The sequence below is a fragment of the Fringilla coelebs genome (genome assembly GCF_963513975.1).
Source record: "Fringilla coelebs genome assembly, chromosome: 13".
In the NCBI taxonomy this organism is placed as follows: Eukaryota; Metazoa; Chordata; class Aves; order Passeriformes; family Fringillidae; genus Fringilla; species Fringilla coelebs.
The window spans coordinates 10,483,251-10,505,414 of record NC_140039.1 but is presented as its reverse complement, the minus strand read 5'-3'; the positions used below and the strand labels follow the sequence as shown (position 1 = coordinate 10,505,414).

At 44.4% G+C, this 22,164-nt stretch overlaps 1 protein-coding gene across 3 annotated transcripts in view; it reads right to left on the bottom strand.

The window, feature by feature from the left end:
• The window catches only part of FLNB (filamin B), a 71,017-nt gene that overhangs the window by 23,529 nt on the left and 25,324 nt on the right, over positions 1-22,164 (bottom strand). For all 3 annotated transcript variants that reach the window (XM_084214578.1, XM_084214579.1, XM_084214580.1), the window contains exons 4-25: positions 21,430-21,577; positions 18,236-18,354; positions 17,415-17,492; positions 16,480-16,642; positions 14,986-15,183; positions 13,191-13,328; positions 11,941-12,067; positions 11,266-11,402; positions 10,699-10,892; positions 10,267-10,380; positions 9,617-9,760; positions 9,158-9,281; positions 8,739-8,899; positions 8,105-8,195; positions 7,694-7,863; positions 5,532-5,649; positions 4,543-4,805; positions 3,325-3,922; positions 2,944-3,117; positions 2,422-2,584; positions 1,885-2,045; positions 1,037-1,204 (exon numbers count right to left, since the gene is read on the bottom strand). In XM_084214578.1, the coding sequence (XP_084070704.1) occupies positions 1,037-1,204; positions 1,885-2,045; positions 2,422-2,584; positions 2,944-3,117; positions 3,325-3,922; positions 4,543-4,805; positions 5,532-5,649; positions 7,694-7,863; positions 8,105-8,195; positions 8,739-8,899; positions 9,158-9,281; positions 9,617-9,760; positions 10,267-10,380; positions 10,699-10,892; positions 11,266-11,402; positions 11,941-12,067; positions 13,191-13,328; positions 14,986-15,183; positions 16,480-16,642; positions 17,415-17,492; positions 18,236-18,354; positions 21,430-21,577 (3,751 nt within the window). The remainder of the gene's footprint in view (positions 1-1,036; positions 1,205-1,884; positions 2,046-2,421; positions 2,585-2,943; positions 3,118-3,324; positions 3,923-4,542; positions 4,806-5,531; positions 5,650-7,693; positions 7,864-8,104; positions 8,196-8,738; positions 8,900-9,157; positions 9,282-9,616; positions 9,761-10,266; positions 10,381-10,698; positions 10,893-11,265; positions 11,403-11,940; positions 12,068-13,190; positions 13,329-14,985; positions 15,184-16,479; positions 16,643-17,414; positions 17,493-18,235; positions 18,355-21,429; positions 21,578-22,164) is intronic.

Here is a 22,164-nt window from a genome sequence, read left to right as displayed (position 1 = left end):
GAACACCCTGCAAGCTGCCAAAGACCTAAGAAAGCAGGATCAATTATTTCAATTTGCATTAAGCTAAATCTACAACAGACTATGTGACATATCAGTTCAGATCAACACACAAAGCAGTCTACAATTACAAGTTGGCTTTAAAACACAGAAAGGATTAGTGGTAAAGCAAGCACAAAAGAAATGTATATAGCTGCCATGCACAGCCTAAAAGCAACACCGTTGGTCCCCACTCCCTCCTGCAGATGATTCTTGCTGTTGCCAACCGGATTTCCAAGAACCAGAACTGCCAGTAGCTAGTGAGAGTTCAAACCTGTCTCAGTGTCACCCTTTGGAGCACCTCTAAAGAAATCCGAAACTGCTTTCAATGGGGAGCGCCATCCCTGGGAATCCGTCTCATCCGCTAGAATTAAAGAAGCGTTACCTGCAGGGCACCTGCACAGCCAGACTGACACTCCAGTGCAGGGGCAGCTCTCACCTCCCAGCAAGGTGAGACTTGCAGCCAACAGGTGCTCACTGACAAGATACTCTGCCACAGAGACACGGCTTTCTATGTTAATGCAAACACCACCACAGAGACACGGCTTTCTATGTTAATGCAAACACCATTTATGCTACCACTTGAAGGGCCTTGCTGTTCTCTGGGGACCACTGAGCAATTTCACCATTATTCAGAGACTCCTCCACTGACTCAGGCTTCCCGAGTCACTGTTCACATGTTAGATTTTGGGTTTACTTTTTGATATCTAAAACTTAACACACAATTGTTCACCGGTGATGGTTACTCACATCACTTCTCCCATCCGTGAAGATTAAGCTAAAGCCATCAAAGACTCTGTCCAAAGCAGCACTACCTAGGACACAGCTCTCTGTCACAGAATGATGTGGGTCAGCTGCCAAGGGGCACACGACAGATGAACAGGAGCAGAGGGAAATGCTCATTCAAGTGGCATCGCCACCTTTGCAAGCTGGGCCAGAACCATGTTACCTGCCCAAACACAGATATGGGCACAGCCAGGTGGAATACTTTGGTTCTTACCTCTGGGTCCTGTCACCACCACTTCAAGAGGTGCTATTCCTGCCTTGCTGGTGTCTACAGTGAAGGACTGGGGGATTTTGGCTCGAACAGCTGTACCCAGACCTGGTCCTGCTATCTTCACCTTGCTGGGATCCACAACATCCTTCACAGGAACCTTGAAAGGACTGCCTGGAAGTTGATAAAGTAAGTGTTAAACACCACAAGGTTAACAGTTACAGAGAACAATAGGTCTTTTTTCTCTACTTTTCCTTAGGTTTTTTATTACTATCCTCCTGCTGCAGGCAGGAATTAAAACCCCACCGCCTCCAACACTATCCCGCTGCTTCTGCAAAAGCCGGAAATGTAATGATGGTGCTTCTACAGTTTCACAGAAGTGGTGTCAACCATCTGTGACCTATCTACTTCTCACACCTCAGGAAAAAAAACGAACATGAAAGAAACCAGAAGTGCAAATGAAGCATCACGGAGGCAATACATTTCCTTAAATCTTACTGTGTTCAGTATGTCAACAAAGAGAATGGGAACAACAGGAAACATCCCCTCTTACTGCAGAACAGGATCTTTAATGCATCCACATACCAAAGGGCTATTTTCCATAACCTAAAGTATTACACGCCCCTTGTATATAATACCAGTTATTTGTCAAGGGATAGTGTCTATTTTCCTGTTCCACTCATCTGTACCCATCTGAGCAAATGCCACTGCCTTTTCTGCCTGAATTCTGAGGAAACCAGAAAGCCAAAATCACGTAACATCCCACAGCACAAGGGAGATGCAGCCAACTGAGAACTCTGAGTCTATAGTTTGACTTCATCCCTCTTCTGAAAGACCTTAGCAAGAGCTCTTACCAGGAATATGCTCTCCCCCATATGTGATGTTAACATCGTAATCTCCTGGAACATAAGGGATATACTCGGCACTGCAGCTCCCATCTTTGTTATCTTTACAGCTAATTTTAGATTCTGAAGGTCCTTCAACAGTTATTCCAAGGCCACCAATTCCTGCCCCCCTGCAAGACAGAAACACACATTGTTAGAATCACCTGCTTCTAAAGCAGCTTTGTAGCCTTCACATGCTCTGGCTGCATTTTCATCCTTTTTGGAAATGTGGCATCCTGACTTCCAATGTTCAGCCTTCAGCACATGCTGCTAGGCAAAGCTGTTCACTCAAATTTTCCTAGAATCTTGTTCTCAGTAACTATCAATCCCTAATGTCGAATGTTTGCAGAGCAGAGTAGATGATGAGGTAGCACACACAGTCATCAGCTGGACACAGCTTGGCCTTTTTATAAATATTTGTACTGAGTTTAGCATCCTGCATTGTACACACCACTACACTCCTACCCCCCCTCAGATATTCCTTCAAGATCAAACAGGCCCCATCACCTGGTGACAACTGAAAAGGCATTGGGCTGATTTGTGAAAGCTTCTGTAAGTCCAGGTCCTTGTGCCTTCACACGCGATGGATGGCAGCCCTCTGCGACATTCACTCTGAAGGGACTATTTGGCACAGGCACGCCATCATATGTCACGCTGACTGTGTGGGGACCTGTTAAAAAGAGGCAAATATCTCCTGAATTCCCTAAAAATGCTCATGACTTAACTCTACAAGATGTTACAGACTTAAATGTCAGTATATGGATAAGAGTTTATTCTTGCATTTCACAAAACTTCACAAGTGTTTTGTGAAATTCCATCTACAAACTGTTCTTCTAAAGACAAGTTACCATAAAAGCCAGTTTTTCAAGTTAAAATAGAACGATTTCCTGCAGAATTAGCTCCTCTGCAGGCAGACCTCTTGCAAAGATGCCAACACGTTACTGGCAGACCTCACGGGTTTGCCAAATGAAAATGGCAGAAGAGCTGCTTGCTCTTTTCCCCTTTCAAGTAAACAAGCCCTGAGGTTACCCTTTTCAAATGGCGTGTACTCCACTGAGTATGTTCCATCCGCGTTGTCTTGGATGAGACAGTCTGTGGGGGAGCCAGAGGGGCTCGTGATCTGTGTCCTGATGTGCTCACCACCAGCCTTTGTTAGAGGTCGAGCATCCACAGTGAACTCAGTTGTAGCTTCTCGGAAGACATCTAAAGGAAATGTTTTGAAGAGTCACTTCAAGAAGTGCAATATATTCCAACAACAAAACATTTGGTGAAGCAGCATGATAAACAGCTTGTTTGGGAACATGAGACTCCTGTCTGTCCAAGGATCACCATGGAAACAACTTTCAACACGCAGAATACACGGAAAGGACTGCAAGTCCTACAAATTCCCATAACAACAGTTAGTCTCACCTTTTCCTTCGACTCCTGGCCCAAACACTTTAACTCTGCTTGTGTCCACAGCTGGCTCCACTTTGACCCGGGCTGGGAATTTAGGCACTTGCTCTCCTCCGTATCTCATCTTGATTGTGTACATGCCAGCTGAGAGTGGCACGTAGGTAACGACATAGGTCCCATCTTTGTTATCATCGATCTGGACCTCAGCTTTGGAGCCAGTATCTGACACCATGTCCACCCTCAGGTCCCCAGGCCCTGCTTCTGTGCAGTCAACATTCAGCAGCCCTGCCTCGCCTACTTTACCACGCTCCAGACCTGGGCCTGTGGCAATGACTTTAGAGACATCAAACGGCATTTCTATATCTGCCTTGAAGGGCGAACCAGGAATGTGAACTTCTTCAAAGAGGATGTTTACAAAATACTCTCCAGGCTTCGTAGGCAGGTAGGACACAGAGCAGGTTCCATCGCCGTTGTCCGAACATTCAATTTTAGCTTCACACGGGCCTTCCACTGTCAAACCCAAACCTCCAGTTCCTGCCCCTTTGGTATCTATTGTAAATTGGGCTGGTTTTCCAACAAGGCCCCCTCGAAGACCTGGACCATGAGCTTTTACCTAGAAGAGAATATGCAGTTGAGCTACATGGCTTTTTCCATGTTACTGCCAGAAGACTTCCTAGTTAGACTTGCTTGTATGTGGGACTCGATTAACAGGCTCTTAAAAATACACAGAGAGCACGGTCTCCTTTGCCACTCAGCCCTACATTTCTGCTGTGAAGCTGGTACTTCTCCTCCAAAGAGGTTTCTAGGCAAGGATATTAACAATCTCACCCTAGCTGTTTTTATAAAGCCATGTGAAATAAAAGGTGGAAATGTTAAAATATTTGATGGCTGTACACATGCTTGTCTTGAAATATATTTCCTTAGAAAAAGAGCATCTTAATATATCAGAGATGCTTATCAGACAGACTTCTCTTAAATTAGGAGTGATACCTAAATTTGCTACATTATGCGTGATATTTGCCATGTTTTTGATTAGTTCAACATTTTTTTCAAATACAGTGTTACAGGAATGAATTCTACAAGTCATAGAGGCTGCTAAAAGAATCACTGAGCACTCTGAGTAAGGATGTTCCTGGGTATGTTTTGGCCAAGACCAAGCCAAGTCTCAAGCAGTAGCCCACAATTCAGTTTTCAGGTATGAGTTGATGTTACAGCCCTATACTGTTCACTCACCTTGGAAGGGTCTGGAGGTAATGTGGCCTCCACAGTGTAGGGGCTCCCTGGGATTGGGTTGCCATCATAACTCACATCCACCACATACAGTCCTTCTTCCCGTGGGATGTACTTCGCAGTGCTGCACTCCTTACCCAGAACTGGTTCCACCAGACATGGCACAGCTTTCCTCATAGGACTGGAAATATTAACCTCCAGTTTACCTTGCCCACCAGCTCCTTTCGTATCAATTACAAATTCCTGATCCTTCCCTACTTCCACTCCTGAAAAAGACAAACTCCATATTACATTACTTAACATCAGACAGCAGTCCAAGGAGTCTCCCATGCACACATCATTGAGGGAGCAGGTACTGGCAGAGCCCTACCCAGTCTGCATTCCTCTGCAGGCAAAAAACCCTCCCAAGCCAAACAACAACAACAAAAAACCCAACCAAAGCCAAATGCTTTGATTAATTGCCATTACAAAGCTACAGTGGAAAACAAGCCTGTAAGGTGTGGTCTGACAGTATCAGAGAGAGAGGCTCATTTCAGGAAAGCAACAATATTTCACAGCCTTAAGTTCTTCCACTTTTGGAAAACAAAAAGACTGTATGAATGACACTGTGCATTGTAAGAGTTTGATACATTTGAACAGCCATCTAGCCCTCAGGGAAACAGATTTCATCAGTGAGCGCTCAGCCTGGTGAAGCATCCAGCTCTGTTCACCACAAATGACCAAAGCCCAAACACGTTTTCTCCACATTACTTTGTAATCTCAGCAAAAAGGGAAAAAAAAAAAAAAAAAAAAAAGAAATCTAAATTGAAATTCAGCCTTCAAGAGGACCACCTAAATAAGTGTGGTCAAGTTTTAAAGTTGGAGCTAGTTGATCCCCAGCAGTAGTAAGTTAAAAAGGAGATTGTTTTGCCTGCTCCTGTTCCAGCAGGCTATGTTGGCTATCACCCAGACTCCCAAGACCCTTCAGAGGCTTCCAGCCCACAGGTACTTACTGTTTTCGAGTCCATTGACTATAACTTTGCTTAGGTCTAGAGGAGCAGCAACACCCACTGTGAAAGGGCTTTTAGGGATAGGATCACCACCATAAGTTACCAAAACCTTCATTGGACCCTAGGTGGAGAATTTACATGTTAGCTCAGTTCCTCCCTTCACACAGACACACCAACACCCAAGCAGTACATAACCACATCAACTAATCTATTTTAACTGGCCACAGCCAAACTTACTGGTTCACGAACACTAAAGCTCACGCCACTGCAGCCCTTCTAAGTACTAAATGGTTTTTATTTAATACAGGAAGACCAAAAAAGACAGTTGTTTCCAACATTTAATTAGACTATATTCAAGCTGCCTGGCAAAGCCTCCTGCTCAGGCTGGCTCCCACCGCCCCCCCGGTGCTCAGACCCGACAGCTGAATGAATGTCCCAGTGCTCCAGACCAGGTATCCCCTTCCACCACACGGAGAGGCCAAAGCTAAGACTGCAAAGAGGCCATATTATTACAGCATCTGAAATACCAGGGGTTTAAGCTCTACAAGTCAGAAAGATTAATGCTCTTGTGTATTTTGGCTGGAATGCTGCACAGCCACGGCAAGCTCCAGCCCATGATGTGTGTTCCTTTTATTCTCTCCTACCGCAGTCCATATTTTAGCTATATTCACAGTTTGCTTACTTTTCACTCTTGGCCGGTTCTGCTCCCAAGTGAAATAATCATGGATGTTTCATGCAAGCTAGTGAATAGCTTCCATGATTATTTTGGTTGTTTTTAGAAAACACACGCACGGGTAGCTGTAGCAACACCACGAGATAGATAAGACCAAATAAACAGCATTAAACCAAGGCTGCTCTGCAACTGACGCTGCCCCTCAGGAATTTAACTACTATTCCATCCTCCCCCTGCTCTAAGGAGTCCACAGTCTCATTCATAAGCTACTGCTTAGGAACCTGAGAAGGACAGTGTCCAGGAAAGACCTATGTGCTCACAGCATGGAGGGACAACAAGGCTAGTCTAAATACTGAGCAATCTGTTTTCATCTCTGCCCTCCTGCCACTGCTATCCATGAGCATCTCCTGTAAGCCCACAGTGCTTACATGACCCATGGTACTTCTCCAGATGGAAGACCCAAGTGGAAAACCTGGTTTGGGCATCCTGGCTTGTTTCACCAGTGATTTTCAGGTGAAGCACAGAAATCTGGTACTGCTCATGAACACATGGAGTACAGAGGAGTGCTCCCTTCTGCACACCAAGCCTGACTAAACAAGCCAAAGCCTCTCCAAACAGGCACGCCAGCCACATCCTGAGATCATGCAACCACCTTATCGAAAAACAAACGTTGGCTCTATGGTGCTTCCAAGAACTCTGAACCAGCACTATCAGTTAAACAATACTGCAGTTTTCCTTATCAGTTCACTTTTACATAGCTCCACTCAAGGAAGCTGGGGCAGATGACCCAGTAGTACATTTGGTTGTTCAGGAGAACAAGAGTAGCAAAGCATTTTCATCTCAGCACCGGAGCACCTATATCCTCAGAAATACGAGATTTGTGCATTCTGATGTTTAGTGGCCTTTTACAAACATACAAGTACAGTGTAAGGAAAAATACTTCTAGTTATTAGAAGCTTCCACTTTCAGCTCTTTAATGGTGTTGCTAGGAAGGCACCAACTTCATCATTTGTCTACTGGGAACTAGTACAGCATCACCTAAACTCTTCTTTTTGTCCCTGCTCTGGTTTGCACTCCAGCTCCTTCGACACCAGCAGCCTGCTGACAGGCAGCACACCACAACCTCAGCTGTGCAGGATGGCAGCATCTGGGGCAGCAATCAGCTCCATTGTGGAGTCTGGGAAAGTTTGCCACCTGTCTTCTTCAATTGATAAGGCATGGAATGATGATGTGAACTGTGTGCTACTGCATCAGTATCTCTCCTTGCCACAGAAAAGAAAACAATGGCAAGCTATCAATAACTACACCAGAAAAACTGCATTACTGCTTTCCAACTCCCACTGCACTCCAGGCATTAGGGATTCTGGGGAACAAGATACTCTGGCAAGTTTTTTCTGCTTTATCCACTGTGCACAGGTACTAGGGAGGGAGGTCACTGAACTACAGCAACAGAAGTTGTTCACTCCTGTACCACTACAGGAGTTAGACATACCTGCTGTATGGGCGTGTACCTAATAGTGTGGGAATAGTCGTAGTTGTCAATGATATCCAGATCCATCACTGCCTCTCCTGGCACTGAGGTGCTGAACTGCACATCCAGTGGGGCTTTTCCAGCTCCCTTGGTGAACACAGTGAAGTGTGTTGGTTTGCCACTTTCCACACCTGAAGAAAAATGTTTATTCTAATTTACACACAGCTCACACAGAGAAACAAACTCTCCTCAAGAAGCATTCAGCACCAATAAAGCCCAGCCAAGCAAAATATCAAGGGAAAGGCATTGTTTGCAACTGCCTGACACCCCACCCTGCTGCTGCATCCCAGCAATGCTCAGCCAGGCTGTGACCATCCTGCAACAGTTCCTCAGGATCCAGTATTGGTCACACTACATGAACCCACGTCTCACCAGTTTTGTTCAGCCCAGGTCCTTCAGCTTTCACTTTGCTGGCATCGTGCGAGGGGTCCACCTTAACTCTGAATGGGCTGGCAGGAATTTCCTGCAACAGAAACACAATTCCAAAATTTGGCTACTCTTCACTAGCCGAAATTAAACAGATAATAGCCAAAATTAAACAGATAATAGTTTTAAGATAATTCTGCTTTAATTCCAGCATCTTGAGTAAAATTTCACCTCACTTAAACATTGCCTTACTGATCAGTATAACTCAAAATACACGGCAAACAGCTGAAGTTTGTCTCTCTCTGTTTTTTATTTTTATGGAAGAAATTTTTCCCCTATTTTCCTTGAAAAGCCACTTAGGTTTCTTACCTTTAGAAGGCAGCCTTACCCTACCATGGAGACCACATTCATTATGCCAGTCCAACACATTACACAAACTTCAGCAACTTCTCTCACTTGCATACATGCAAGTATTACGAAAGAAGTTTCCTTTTTTTACATTGCTATAGAAACAGCGACCAAACCAAGTGCATGTGAGCTGATGTGGAAAGAGCCAGCTGTGAACTGGCAAATGCATGATGATCAAAGAGCAGAGAGACGAATTCTCAAAACGTTATGCTGCAAAATGAAGATTACAAACCTCTCCTGCAAAAAGCACTTTAATAGTGTAGCGCCCGGCAGCAGGTGGTGAGTATTTCACTGTGAATGTATCATTAGCATTGTGGATGATGTCGAAATCTATGTCCTCTTCCTCACTGCTGACCACACGAGCATCACACTTAATTCCAACACTGACATCACCTAGGAAAAGCAAGTGGAGGTTTTGCTACTGGACAGCACAGACATTGCCAGCCAAACAGCCAGACCATTCCCACTTCTAGCTGAGTCACCCTGTTAACTAACATAACAGATCAGATCAGATCACAATTCACTGCAATGTTCTGCTTCCCAAGGTTTTCCTGCTAAATAAGGAAAACCAGCCTGGAACAGTACACAGGTCATCCCCTCCTTGCATGACCTGTGATTTTAATGCCACAGAAGAGCCCAGCCTGCTTTTACCTTCTCCTGCATCTGTGCAGTCCACAGTGAAGTGGGTCGGTTCACTTGCCTTCAGGCCAGTTCTCTCCACACCAGGTCCAAACACTTTGACTTTCTGAGGATGACTCCCTTGACCTATAAGGACCTACACAAATTCACAAGGGTCAAAATCACACATCTCTGTTGCACTTGAGATCACAGCCAAGTCAGAGCATTGCTTGGAGAGAAGCTACAGGATAACAGACACAAATGAACAACCCCAAATCGCCCAGGCTGCAGCTGTGCTGATAGGAGACCACGTGAGCTTGAAAAAACCAGAAAGATTTATACAAGCAGATAGGTTTCTAAAAAAATGAAGCAGAAGGGCACACCTCCTTGAAGTCCACAGAAGGGGTTTACCATCCTAGTTGTACTAACAAGTAGTTGTGAGCACCAATTCCTATTTGGCTAGAACTAAGAACTATTCATCTCTGTACTTACCCTAAATGGGCTGTTGGGCACATTGGCTCCTCCCCAGACAACAGAAATTGTATGTTTGATTGGTTTAACTGGCACATAGGAGCAGGCAAACACACCATCAGGCTTGCTCTTGATCTGGATATCAATAGGGTTTCCTTCTCCATCCTAAAAAGCAGTAATACAAGCAGAAGGTTCAGGAACTTCAAAAATGCTTGCATAGTTTGAACAGCTCAAGACTGTTCCAAAATGTGTCAGGTTTTTTTCCCCCAAAACTGCAGTCCAGAAATACTGAAGAAACATGCAATTTACACTCCTGCAAGTCTTCCTCATCTAACACTTGCTCATTCATACACCATCCTACAACACATAGAAAATTCACAGGCTCAGAGACACTTCAGTGCTTCCAAATGACAACTCAAGGAAATTACACCTTGCATTGCTTCCAAGTAAGGAAGCAAAGCCATGTACTTCATATACTTCAGAGCAGTCACTTTGTCTTCAGTTGTTGCCCGACTACATTACACAGATCAAAGCACAGAGTTTTGACTTGAATTACACATACCCAGAATTAAGTGGTGTGTAAGTGAGTAGGAATACTTAAGGCATTTTTCTAAACAGTATTAAAGTCCTTTTGCTGCAGTTTCACACTGCAGCTGCCTTTGGGTTTTTACCTGTGCATACATCTTCAGAGGTGCTTTCCCAGCATCCTTGGTTTCGACTGTGAACTCAGCAGGATTGTTCACTATACAGCCAGTCCTCTCCAAGCCTGGGCCATAAGCCTTCACCTAAAAGAGCACCTCAAGAATATTAGTTTGCAGTTCAGAAAGAGAAACAAAACGAAGTGATTTATGTATGAAGACCTGCCCCTCCACAAACCCCATGAAGCATGTGATACTACTTCAGCAAGTTTTCATTACAGTAAATCAAAACAGCAACAGTGTTATTCGAAAAAGCTGGGGAGTATCTGGCTGGGTAATATCTTCGCAAATTCAGAACTTTAGGCAGAGGCAGTTTAAGAGTCTGCTACCAGAATCCTTTAGAAGCATGTCTACTGTCGTTACATCCAAGATACGCTGTGCCATGGGTGAACTCCTGTGCCTCACCTTATCTGCGTCAAAGTCTCCTGAAGCCGGTCGAATGAAGGCCATGTAAGGGCTGTCTTTTATGTCCTCATCATCACACATGATGTGCACAGCATATTCCCCAGGCTCTTTAGGCCAATACTTCACATCACAAGAGCCATCATTCTTGTCATCACACTCAATTTTAGCCTGAGAAGGGCCTTCTATTGCAAAGCCTGAAAAAGGAACAAGTAGATTCCTCACGTTAGGTTTGTAGCGGCTGCTAATTTAACACCACTTCCACAAATAGCTTTTTGTTAGCCTTAAACGTGCCGGGTCTCTCAGTCACCCTTCCTCAGCAATACAGGAGATAGTACATCCATCATTCCCTTCTGGATCTCATCCCACAAAACCACAGATTAACACTCTCCATCATGCACACTCCTGTCTCTAGGACATGCCTTTGATACTCTGATAGATGTTAGTGTTTAGACCACAATGTCTTACAGACGTGGTTTTTTACTGTTGGGAAGCCTACTGTTTCTCATGAGTTTGCTGCTAGCATTGCAAGATACAAATATTTCAGGGAAACTAAGTCAAGAAACATACCAAGAGAGCCAACTTCTGTGCCAATGGACTCGACCACAAAGTCGGCCGACTTGCCCACAACTCCCTCGTGCAGTCCTGGCCCCCAGGCTCGCACTTTCTGAGGACCTGCTTCATGACCCACCTGAACTTCAAAGGGACTACCAGAGAAAAACAAAGCATGGTATTAGAAATGGGGACAAATACAGCATCTGTGTTTTTCCCCAGGCATTTTAATGAGGCTCTACATTGAATTTTCCAAATTAATAGATGCTATCACGTGGTGGAACAGGGCCCAGCAGTGTCTTTCTAGCAGAGATGTCATTCAACTCATCACTATCTTCCACCATAAATCCTGAGTGTCAAATACTTGCTCTGCTTGCTATAGCTGTGGACACTCAAATAATAGAGTCCTTCAAAATCTTACAGCTAAGTCCAAGCTACATAATCCACCATGTTTACTTAGGTTTTTTATTCATGATTTTGCATTAGAAAGACTGACAACAAATCACCCTTCAGAGCTTTGTCAAGCTGCTGCAGCCCAAAACCAGGCTGTTAAAAATAAAAAGTTAAAACAACAATTTGCCACTACCTTGTCTCCCCAGTGCTTCTTCAAAGGTCAGCATTGCTTTAAAAGCCCACCAACTACACAACCCACTGAAGGACATAAAAATGCCCAAAAAGCTACTTTTGACTCACCTTTTTGGGATGTTTTGCCCACCCCATGTAATTGTGACAACGTACTTCCCTGGTGTGGCTGGATAATATTCAAATGCATATATACCATCCATAAAGCCTTTTTGTTTCACCAACTCCTCCAAGCCCTCTGTTGAAAGATCAATTCAGCGTTGAACTTAACAGTTTCCATCCTGTTTTCAATTACTCAGACAAGTTCATGTTTTCTAGTATTTATTTTAGCTTGCAAGAATAAATTTCTCCCATCAGAAAAAAAAAGGTCAGGTTATAAGGGAAGTTCGTTCTAGCTGCCCTCTAGGACAAAGACAGCAAACACTTCGAGAAGAAATACAGCAGAAAGTATTTTAAGTTACTAGACTTAATAAGTTCCCTTGTGTTTTATTTTCTTAGTCTGCAGTATGATGCATGTCATATGTTAAAACAAAAAAGCTTAACATTTGTCAGACTTTGTAACCACAAGTATGCAGGGAATGCCTACTTTTCATTTTCTTCAAGATGAAGAATTTAGGAAGAAAAGCTTAATACGCTAAAATTTACATTGATATGTCTGTTGCTTTTTTTTCCCCCCAGCCTCATGAAGCCACACAGTCAGAGCTCTGTGTGTGTGGAGGAGGTGAAGGCAATACAATGCACCTTTGAATGCCGCCCTAGGCGGGGGGAGGTGGCGGGCTCAGAGTACCACACAGGGACTGCTGCTGGCGGCCACATGAGCCAGCAGCCCCTGTGCTCCCATCCTCCCAGGCAGAGGGCCACATCCAGGGCTCAGGACCAAAGGACCTGGGAATGGATCTCATAGGTGGTCTCTGTCAGCCTATGAGTTCCTTTCCTCCGCTGCTTGTGTGCCTAAGCAGCTAGTGCCACCAGGAATACTGCTCTGAGCCATTCTGAGCTTTATGAGAGCAGGATTTCCATCATGCCAGAGACCATGGTGTGTGCCTTGCTTCCACAGATTGGATGAAGATGCAATGTGTATCCATAAAGCTTGGAGGCCACAGCAAGCAGATGCATGGATTTTCTCAGTTTTGCCAACTGACGCATTAAAATGGAAAGAACCAAAACCAGAACCTTACCCAGCCCTGCAGATCAAAACCTCCCCAATAGACACTGATAAACCATTCTGAAGTCTGGCTTTTTATACAGATCCCATCAGTTCCATCAGGACACCATCTCCTTCCTACTCTTCTTTTTCCCAGGCTCTGCTCCTCCCCCTTCTCCAAAACACATGCACAGCACAGATTTACCCCAGCACTCACTTGGTCCCTTTATAGTCACTCCAAGATCTCCGCTCCCTGCTGCTCTTGTATCAACCTTGAAGTCGGCCGTCTCCCTGATACGGACGCCCTTGGGCTGCAGACCTCGACCAGTGGCACGACACGCGCTGGGGTTGCAGGCTGCAAAGGAACTTCAGGCATTACTATTGATCTCATACAGGTAGCCTAGCCAGCCTGGGACAACCTTCAGTTTAACATTGACTCAGGGCAACCACAGCTTAGCTTTCAGCAGGAGGTTATAGCATTAAGACACAGATGTGAGTCTGCCCGGCTGCTGTCTATGCCCCCCGGGCAGTCAGTGCCGCCACGCAACACTGACCCTGTCCAAGACCATTTTTTAGAATGACTGCAAACACTGAAGCCCTTCTGCTTTCCAATTCAATGCCACTTATCAATACAAAACTTCTACACAGCTATCACATAGAGATATTTGCCACAGACACAACCTTCCTGACGCCTTTTGCATTGAGGCCCACTGCAGAGTAGGGTGAAGGGTCCCTTTTGCAGATAAGCTCCAGTGAACAGTATTATTCTGCTGGTCTTTCAGAAGCACATGACTGGAATAACTGCTATTAGCAAAGCTGAGTTTTGCCTGTGCTTCGTTAAAAGATGTCACATCAAACCCCCCCTGCTTGTCACAGTTCACACTTTCACAGAAGCAAAGTCACCAAGCCTTCTAGAGACTGAAGCAGGATGGAGCAGGAGGGTTACACATGGCTTAGGCTTATCTTGGCCTCTTTACTCCGAGCACTCTTCTGGGCTTGCAGAGTGGCTACAGAAATTTTGCGCACTTAGGAATAGTTTTCATTACACAATCCCAGCTGTCATGAGGTTTTCAACGCCAACGACCTGAGAGGTTTGAAGAGACTTACAAACAACCACAGCTTCCCGGCACTGTAAACCAAACACGCATTTTCCTCAAGCATGCCGTGCTTACAGCAGGAGCACAAGTCTGCCAAGCAGCTTGTTAGATTTTCACTCATTACAGGTTTTCCCCTCACCCCTGCAGCAGCCAACATTGCCCCGTGTCCTACACCGGCTGGTGTGAGTGGGGATTGTGTGCCATCTGCCAGCTCTGAAAGCTCAGTGGGAACACACAGGAGCATGGCTGACGTGGAGTGGGAACAGCTTGCAGAGCACTTACACAGCTGCGTCAGGCAGCTTGTGGTTAAGCCAGTTTCACTGACTGGGTCACACAAAGCTTCAGTTCGTTTGCAACTTTCCTCCCCAACCCCATCAAAACCAAAAATCCATTTGGCTGGGACAAGCTGCAGGCTAGAAGCTTACAAAGAGCAAACATGACGGAGCATCCTGCACACCTCTTACCAACTATGAAGCCATTAGCAGTGAAGTCCAAAATTCCACAAATGGAGGGTAGCTCAGGAGAGATGAGCAGAGATCTAAAAGCATAGGAGCACGTAAGGATGGAACAGAAAGCAAATTAGGTGTCCGTTAAGGAGGAAAACAGTAAATATAGTCATTTGAGGAACAAGGGTGGAAAACAGCAAGACACTGCATAGCTGGATAAATTACTCAAAAAAATTCAAAGGGCAGCTTAAAATTTGTAAGTCTAGGCAGAAAGGAAACTAGCAACAAAAGCCATATTACTGTTAGAGAGCACTAGTTTATCCTGGGAGTACTCAGGTGACCCACTGAAACAGGACCAAGATGTTGAAAGGTACAGAGAATATAAAAGGCATGATCCAAGCATATTCTGTGATCACATCGAAGGAGAACAGTGCCCATCTACATTTATATGCATTTTTAAAAAACATACCCTCTCCAATGAGAACAGTGCAAGGAGTTTTGGGAATTGCCTCCCCAGCAAAAGTCACTTTGACAATGTGAGGGCCAGCTTGAACAGGTTTATAGGTGCAACGGTAGACCTGGTTGCCTTTGTCTTCCACTACAACTTCAGCAAGGCTTCTTCCCTGAGGATCCTCCACTTCCACAATCACGTCACCCACACCAGCACCTGCAAAGGAAACAAGCCCAGCTGAGCCTTGGCTTCCCCACCAGCAGCAGGCACCCTGATTCAGACCACTACCAGCTGTCTGGGCTCAGCCAGCCATCCTCTGCTGCCAATTCTAGGCACAGCCTCTGCACTCAGCTTTTGCTGACAGCAACCAAACATTTGAGCAGGGAGTGGGCAAGACAGCATGGTGGCATTCCATGAAGCCAAAGTGACAGGGCTCCGCTGCTCCAGCAGAGGAGGGAAAGGAGAGCGACCACAGGGTTTCACAACATAATACTGAATATACACACAGCCTGGTTACCCTACGGACACCACCCTGTAGCATCTCTATCGCAGATCAGCCCACAGCTTTACCAGTCAGTTCAATCTCTCAAGCTTTTAAGTGGTTTAGATTAAGAGATTGGACAAATGAATGCTGGTCTGACAAGGATCCTCTCTGCTGGACTATATGTATGCACTTTTGTTCAGACACCTGCTCCTCTCACATCTTATTCAACTCATCATACAACAAAAACAGTTTTCTATACACTTTCAGAGGCCAGACATGTCTTTACATGATTCAGACCACTCCCTCTCTCAAATACAGGCTGAACATAATACTTGCCTCACTATAACCACATTTAATTTTATTCCTAAGCTCCCTCAGGCAGAAGGCAATTTCAAATATGCTACTCAGCATATTTTGGTGTTTAAATGCTACAAGTAACTGCCCTAAGTAGTTTCACATTGTTCTAAATGAATTAACATTTGTAGCATCTTATTGACTCATTCCTCTAGGCTACAGCATTGGCCTAATAGCAGGTAACAGATAATGTGATGGAGATGCCCTAATGAAGATAGTAACCCTCTAATAATTACCATAGAGGTTGAAACCAGTTCATCATTGAAGTATGAACTCAAAGTAGCAGTGCAGCAGGTTCTTTCTGTAGAGCTAAATATAGAACACACTACACGCTTACAGCTGGCTCCCAGTTTATCCTTCACATTTATGTTCAACATGTCCCATTCTTGTTCAAAATGAGTTGGGGAAAGAAACCAGCCAGGAACTTGACTGCTGCCATCCAGCAAATTCATGGCAAATTTCTGGATCAGGCTTAACACCCTCTTGCCCTAGCTCAGCTCTGCACTTCAAATATTTCATACAGAGCTGAGGCCTTCCGAGCAGCCCAGCTATTATTTCACCCATGAGTTGATGGGGCTACAAATCCACATCTACTTTACAGCTATTTTTCCAAGGCCTTAAGTTCTCACATTTGAGGAAACTGCAGGATTTATATCATCACTCATCCTGCTTACCTGCTGTGTAGAGGTCAAAGTAGGTAGGTTTGTTGGCAATGTTCCCTGCTGCCTCCAGTCCTGGTCCCTTTGCAGTCACTTTGCTTGCATCTCCCTGGGCTTTGTCAACATTCACTTCAAATGGGCTCTTTGAGATGTGCTGCCCAGCAAACAGAACTGAAACCTAAGGACAGAGAGCATCAGCTTCGACCCATCAGGCAGAGGCAGAGTTCAGATCACCACCCTAAAGTCAAGCGCAGGGTCAAGCACCTGCATTTCTAACACTTTCCCTCAGAGGCGAGGGACCATCCATCCCACAACCCTCATCACATCCATGCTAACTGCTGGCCACCTTCTTAAAGTTCTGTTGGTTACAGAATCAGGCACACCAGCATGAAAGCTTGAATCAGGATATGCCAATACAAAGTGGACCTCCATCCAGCAATAAAGTGGCAGCAGAATTTGCATTTTATCTTTTCAGGCTGGCTGTGGGGACCAGCCCTCCTAAGAAGTGTCAAAGCAACAGGATCGCCCATCATAAACCCACGACTATGGGCACCCAGGGACACAGGGAGGGAATCCTTCTCTGCAAAATCCCTACAGTGTACAGTACCACCAGCAAAGAGATACCCCATAGAAACAACCTGCTGTTTTCATGTGCATCTCTTGTGGCAACCCAGAAAACTGGCTTTGTAAGTTGCACAAACTGGCCCGGCTGTAGCACTTGATAGTGCATTTCTGTTTGGGTTTCCCCCAACACACACTTCTTTTCCCTTGCCAAGGGAGCAGCTCAAAAGCCAGATGGAGAACTAAGGCCACATCAATTTAACTTTTCTTCAGGATGCCTGAGGTGGCTCTTACCCATCAGTGAATAGGGAGCCCTCAGGGGTTCACATTAACAACCAGCAGAGCAGTGTGTCTAGCAAGAGAATACTGGTTATTGACACGAAACCCACCTTGTGAGGTCCAGTAACCCTTGGAACATACTGTACTGAGTAGGTCTTGTTTTTGTCACTGGACGGTGTTATCTTTGCCTAGGAGAGAAAACACATCCCTCGTCAAGCTGTGCCTACACACGCCAGCTGAACTCTTTACTGATACTGCAATCTATTTCCAGAGTCAGCACTGTTAGACACTGTTAGACTTGCTGCTGTGAGAGCAGGGATCCTGGCTATCCCCCCTCTTCTCACATGGAAAAAATCCCATTGGTTTTGTCTTTACAAGAGAGAAAGCAAGCTACCTTCTCCCCAGCCCAGCACTTCCTTTTGCCGTTAATTGCTGTATTGAGGCTGGCCAAAAGTGAGGAGACAGTAAGTCCAATGTACAGCTGTATTTCTCTGGAATGCTGTAACATGATCAAGTGGAACACTTGGATGAGAAGTTTCTATAAACATTAAAACCAGCATTTTAACTCAAAATGATTCATGGCATCTAAATAGTTGCTTTAGCCATTCTTGTAGAATGAGTAAATGCAGACAGTGATTTACTGATCTATGTTATCTAAAAGCAGGTCAGAGTGTACTTGGCCAGTCAAGTAAAAGCTCTGCAACTACTGGACACTGGAGCTGCGTTGCTTAGTTGCAGGTAGTGACTGTTTCTCAAGGCAATTATGAAGAAAAGCTTGAGGCTTCTTGCACTTTAGATAAACGGTATTTTGCAATTTCTTTTTAGATTACTTATTTGTTAAGAACTCACTTGTAAAAGATGAAGGTTACCACAAAAACTACAGCATTCAGACTAATTTGACTTTTCCACACAAGACACTTAACGTACATACCTCCTCTCTGTTTCCTTCTGGATCTTCTATGAAGACCATCAGGTCACCCTGCCCAGCACTGATGGTGTCCACTGTGAAGATGGCAGGCTGCTTCACCATGTTCCCATGAGGCTCAATCCCTGTGAGACAGATACAGAACAGCACATTAGCTGCTGCCACAAACCTGGAACAGTTTGGAGGCTACCCAAATGCTGTCCAACCCATTCTCCCTTGCAAGCCAACAAAATCAGTTTCCCCAGACTTCTGCATATCATGTCTATACCCTCTGCCCAGAGTATGATGCTCACAATAAGGCTCTCTCTTACAATACAAGTGTTTTTAAAAATTGCTTGAATCATCGGCACTAAACTCATCTTACAATCTCTGACCAAGTCAGGAACCCAGCTGCTATCTCGATTCAGGTAAGAACCAGTTACCCTGACAGGTACTGAGGGTCACTCCCACTGCTGGCAAGTGCAGGGCTGATGCTGACAGCAAGTGGGATATGTGCATTGGCTGCTCTTTAGGAGCTGCTCTCTTCACACAATTAAATGTTTAAGTGTGTTGCACCACAGGAAGGTGACTACAGAGGCAGGAGAGAAATTTTGGGAAGCCTTTAGGTGAAGCCATTACTCTAGAGCCAAGAGTAAAAGACTTACTTTAAGCAAGACAATTTTTACCTGTACTGCCCCATCTTTCTCCATTTTCAAAATCCAGCAGTACAGATAATCTGTTCAGACTACCTGGCCAGAGTGTACACTGTACAAATGGCATGCAGGAACCTCTTAAAACAGTAAAAATCTTGCTACTACGTGTGGTTTCTACTTAACTTTTAATCAATTTCCTTATTCCCCAGCACAGGACCTGCTACAGCATGCATTTACCAGCAGGGTTTCATCATCTCCCTGTACACAGTCCCAGGTCATGACATCTGTCATGGTGGTGTCAGACTGAGTGGGTGGAAGAACTTCCCAAACTGCTGATTCCAGACTAGCCCAAACACATCCATACCCTTCCTTCCAAGGCAATTACTCCTTGGCTGATTCATAAAACGTGGGCACTATAGCTCCATAGCACAATTAGTGGAAAGTGCAACGTCTGATAGATTATAAAGGAAGCGGCTGTGAACAACAGAATTCCTGAACTTGTTTATCTTCAGAAAACAGTAACTTGAGAGTAATGCAAGGAAGACCATGTTTTTGCTAGGAAATCTGAGCATTCTGATAAGGTGTTAACAATTGACATATTCATTCTTTCAAACTAAGCCCTAGATTATCATCTAGCTGAAACTGCTACAAATTTGCTCTGTGTCTCTCCAGTCCATCCCACAAGCATTAGGATATGGCATTCAAGTTAAGTACCATGCCTTCTGCAAGCACAAGGATTGATTATCCTCCTCTGAAGACAATTTCAGCCAGGACAACACTTTCTTAGCCTAGACTTCATCTTCTAGATTTTACTATCTTATCAGTGGCCTGCTTTGGATGGTTAAATGAGAACTCCTAGTCCAGCACTGATGACCTACACAACTCTGTACATCTCCTCTGCAGGCTCATTTCACACCAGCTTTACACACAGTTGTCCTCAGCACAAACCCTCACAGTGCTCAGGGTGATGTGCTACAGCTAAGAATCTTGCTGGCAGCTTATGAAGCGCTTACATGAAAAAGGATAATAAAAAGAGCTAAGGCTGATCCACTTTGCACTTGACAGTCATCTTTTTCTGGAAGCATGAAAACCTGTTTCTCACCTGTCCAAAAGACCCTGCTCAGTCAAGGACTGAGCCCCTTGCTGCTGGAGTCACCTTCCAGTTCTGACATATAGCAGTCAGAATTATCAAATAGTATATTTAGTGACTCTGTTTTGGCAATTAACTTAATGAATACATCAATCTTTCAAGAAGAGCCACTCACTCTAAAGTAATTTTCATTACAAAGGCTCCAGAGACACATGAAAGCAGACAAAGTAATTCCAGTTTTTGAATGAATAAAAACATGACTAAAGCCAGACTTGACAGACTGAGGCAGACTGATCAGTCATTTACACATTTGGGGCCTGAAAAATGTGTCTGTGTATTGTGGTTTGCTTGCAAGGCGCCAACAAAGAACGTCAACCCCAAGCTGGATAGGTGCTAAACCCACTCTGACTGTAGCAACTGCTCTTAAGTGCATAAATAAAGTCCAGGTCCCTTCATTCCACTAGCTATGTTTCAATGGAAAATCAAGTTTAAAAAGCCCCAGGCAAATAAGAAAACCAGAAAAAAAAAGGAAAGTTTTGTTTCTTTACATTTCATTACTGTACACCCAATTCTGAAACACACTCATTCTAAAAATCTTGAAGGACCAACAGCAGCCCAGAGATGTCAAAAAAAAAAAAATGAAGGTGGAATGGAGAGCCAAGAGTAATACTGAAGAGATGTTTTCCCACATGCCAACCATATTAAAGGTAGAAATCTGTTACTTATTCAGTTGTGACTGTGCACCAATCTGGAATAGAACCTCATCAATAGTTATATGAAATTATCAATTTAAAAGGTCAGTTAAAAATAGGAATGCCTACATAGATCTACAGTTGCTTAAGCATCTACGGATAATCAGCAAATTCAGCCTTCAGTCCTTCCAATCAGTAAATACAGCCTTTCTAACAAAGGCTCACCATTATTTAATGCCTCAAGGGCTACCAACCCATCTTTGTACATGTGCAAAGTATTCAACACTAACACTCAATTCAAATAAGCAATTTAGAATTACCCCACTCTGACACACATCAAGCCTGGGAAATGGAAAACTGTCTCTACAGAGAGCCTGCCAGAGAGACAGTGAGGTGATGAGGTTTTTCTTCTTTTAAGGAGTGCTTTATCACAAGAAGTATTCACTGCTAGATTATCACCCATCTGCAGCAATACTGCTGGCCCGAATTCCAGGCCAAGGTTGTTTTAGCCCCGTATCATGCTACTTCTTCCAGCTGTGGATGGGAGGCTGGCAGCTTGCAGAACAGGTTCAGACTGGGAAATTTACATGTTAGAACTAGGAGTGCCTTCTGGACTATATCCATGTATTTCTGAAACCAGGCACCACACCAAGAGTATACAAGTGAAACTTTGAAGTCAGTTAGTTACAGTAGGTCTGAAGTTCAACATAAGCAGAAAACCCCACCCAGCTTTCTGAAGAGTTACTGCTCCATGCAGCTTCAGCTCACGAACTCCTTACTCCTTACCTTTGCCATAAGCCCTTGCTTTCTTTGGATTCAGTTTGGGTTTTAAAGGAGCTCCTGGTTTCAGCTTGGCTTTGGGGAACTGGGACAGGTAAGTCATCACAGAGTGCTCATCCACATCAGGGTGGATAATTTCTTCAGGGGTAATAACCTGAAAGACAGTGCAATTAGGCATATTGTACCAGTGCTTGGTTACCGCAGGTCAACACAGAAACAGAACTATGACACAGACTTAGATTTCAAAACTCCCACATGCTAATGGGATTTCTTACACTTATTTTCCCTTTGATACACACAACATCACTTATTATCTTAGGCAAGAAAATTAAGAAGCTCATTATTATCCCAGTGTGGTTTGGGGGCTTTTTGTGCCTTGATTACTAGGGGTTCTCAGGAGATTGCGACAAGCTTAATGGTACCAAGGCAAGAGAACAGCAGTTATGCTCCCCTTGGAAAGTGACATGGGGATAATCGATATTGAAAAAGTTAGTATGCAACAGCTCTGAACCACAAGGCTTGCAAAGTAAAACTTGTGACCAGTCTCTTCTCCTGCTTCCACAATACAAGCTGCTTCAGAGACTTCCGGAATTCTGTCCAACTTTATCAGCATGAAAATAATCCAGTTTGTAAATACATTGCTCTCTGTTTGAACGTTATCATTGCAGGTGATTTCCTAAGCTAGTAAGTTTTTCTTCTGTGGAATTCAATGCAGGAAAACAAATTCACTCCATGGACTAA